Genomic DNA, 1809 nt, shown 5'->3' on the forward strand with positions numbered 1-1809 from the left:
TAATCTACGTAAACTTATGTAATTTTACAACAAAATTCTTATGAAACTAGGTGGGTAATACTAAAAACATGACATACATATGTAGGTATTCTTTTCAATTTAAATGGAAAAATTAAATGGTCTAGGGAAAAACAAATAATTCCAAGGAACGATCACTAGCATCAAGACCACATCTTATTCTTAAATCCTACAGGAAAGCGAAGAGATCTTTAAAATTTTATTTACAGCATAGCAATAGGAACCAATCCTTTACATCAAAATGACAGTGTCTTCTCCATCCCCTTCTGCATTGGTTATTATGGGCTCATCTAGGGATATGACCAAAGGATAAGGTTCAAACTTATTGGAACAGGGATGTACACGGAAGAACTCTCCACCTTTCTCTTGATAATCACTCTGGGTGACAGCAAAGTCATGGAAGTTCTCTGATAGAGAGAACTGTCTTGCACCTGACCATGCATCTAGTTCAGGGTTCTCAGCTAAGGAGACAGAAAAATGGGACTGAAAAGGTCGGTTCTCTAATAGGTCTTTGTTTAATCTTTCCACAAAGCCTGGCAACTGACACAGGCTACCAGTGACGAAGATGTTGTTGGCTAGAGACTGGGCAATATGTTGAGGATAGCTATTGAGTACAAAGTTGAGAGTTTCAGATATGCCTGCTTGTATGGATCCCAGCATGGAAGGTTGAAACAAACACTCTGGACCACACATTCGTTCCACACCTATGTGTAACTGATTTGCTTCCTTGGGACTCAGCTCTTGTTCTTGATTGAGAGAGGTAAACTCTGGGTCATGTTGTCTGAGGATTTCCTCTAGTTCTATCAGTCTCTCTTGTTCCTCCTCACTGTCTGTATCTCCAGCATCTTTGTTGATAACTTTGTACACATCCCAATCCTCGTCTCTCATACCAAAGTCATCGTCTCTCTTCTCTTTCCTAGCTAGTTCACTGATAAGTCTCATTCTCTCCTGAGCAGCAGCCGTGCGGCGTTTTGCCAAGTCTTGTCTCCGTTGCTTACGAGCATTCTTCTTGTCAATAATGTAAGCTCTTTTCTTTTTAGTTTCAATAAGCCAAGCTTTGAACTCAGCTTCACTTTCTGGTACAGCTATCTCCTTAGATAGTTTCGCTTTTGGTTCTTCAGTGAGATCTTCTCCATTATTGTAAGCAATAATCTTGGCTTTTGTTTTCTCAATTTTCTGTTGTAGTTGATTTATACTTTTGTTCAGATCTTGAATATTATTGATGCCCATGGATTTGAATGCTTCCCTAGCATGGGAATGGTCACTAGGTGTGAGTTCTACTATTTCTCTGAGTTCTAGTAATTCATTCAAATGCCTCTCATCATCTACTAATCGTTCTTCACGTTTCTTTGCATTCATTTCTACCAATTTTTTGGCAAGTTCTTTTCTTCTGTCTTTTTGTTGTTCTGTTGTAAGGTTAGGTACTGGTACAGCATAAGGCAGCTGTACTTTGACAACATTACTGTCATAGAACTCAGCATCTAGCCACTTTCTCAAATGTTCTCTATAATCTGTAGCAACAAAACCATAGTCCCACAGTAATTCTTCAGACCTTGAAGGTGTAATGGAGTTGATGTGAGATGGATACTTGAGCTGTAGAAGTTTGTGTAAATGATGGATCACACTGAATCCACCTAGATCAATTCTCTTTGCTTTGGAGGCATCAATACAACCATTGATAACTGGGATAACATGGGTACATTGATATCCACATGAAATAATAACACCACTCTGTCCTTCCCATCCATTGTACTGATAACTAAATAATGAATCAATACCATAACATACACT

The 1809-nt window shown here is 38.7% G+C and overlaps 1 protein-coding gene across 1 annotated transcript; it reads right to left on the bottom strand.

The window, feature by feature from the left end:
• Window positions 1-172: 172 nt before the first annotated feature.
• LOC103522745 (actin-related protein 5-like) lies at window positions 173-1777 on the bottom strand. Its single transcript, XM_008487837.3, has one exon. It carries the CDS (start codon window positions 1375-1377, stop codon window positions 250-252), a length of 1128 nt encoding a protein of 375 aa, XP_008486059.2. The 5' UTR covers window positions 1378-1777; the 3' UTR covers window positions 173-249.
• Between the last annotated feature and the right edge of the window lie 32 nt (window positions 1778-1809).

Source organism: Diaphorina citri, unplaced genomic scaffold, assembly GCF_000475195.1.
Source record: "Diaphorina citri unplaced genomic scaffold, Diaci psyllid genome assembly version 1.1 scaffold10822, whole genome shotgun sequence".
NCBI classification, from domain to species: Eukaryota; Metazoa; Arthropoda; class Insecta; order Hemiptera; family Psyllidae; genus Diaphorina; species Diaphorina citri.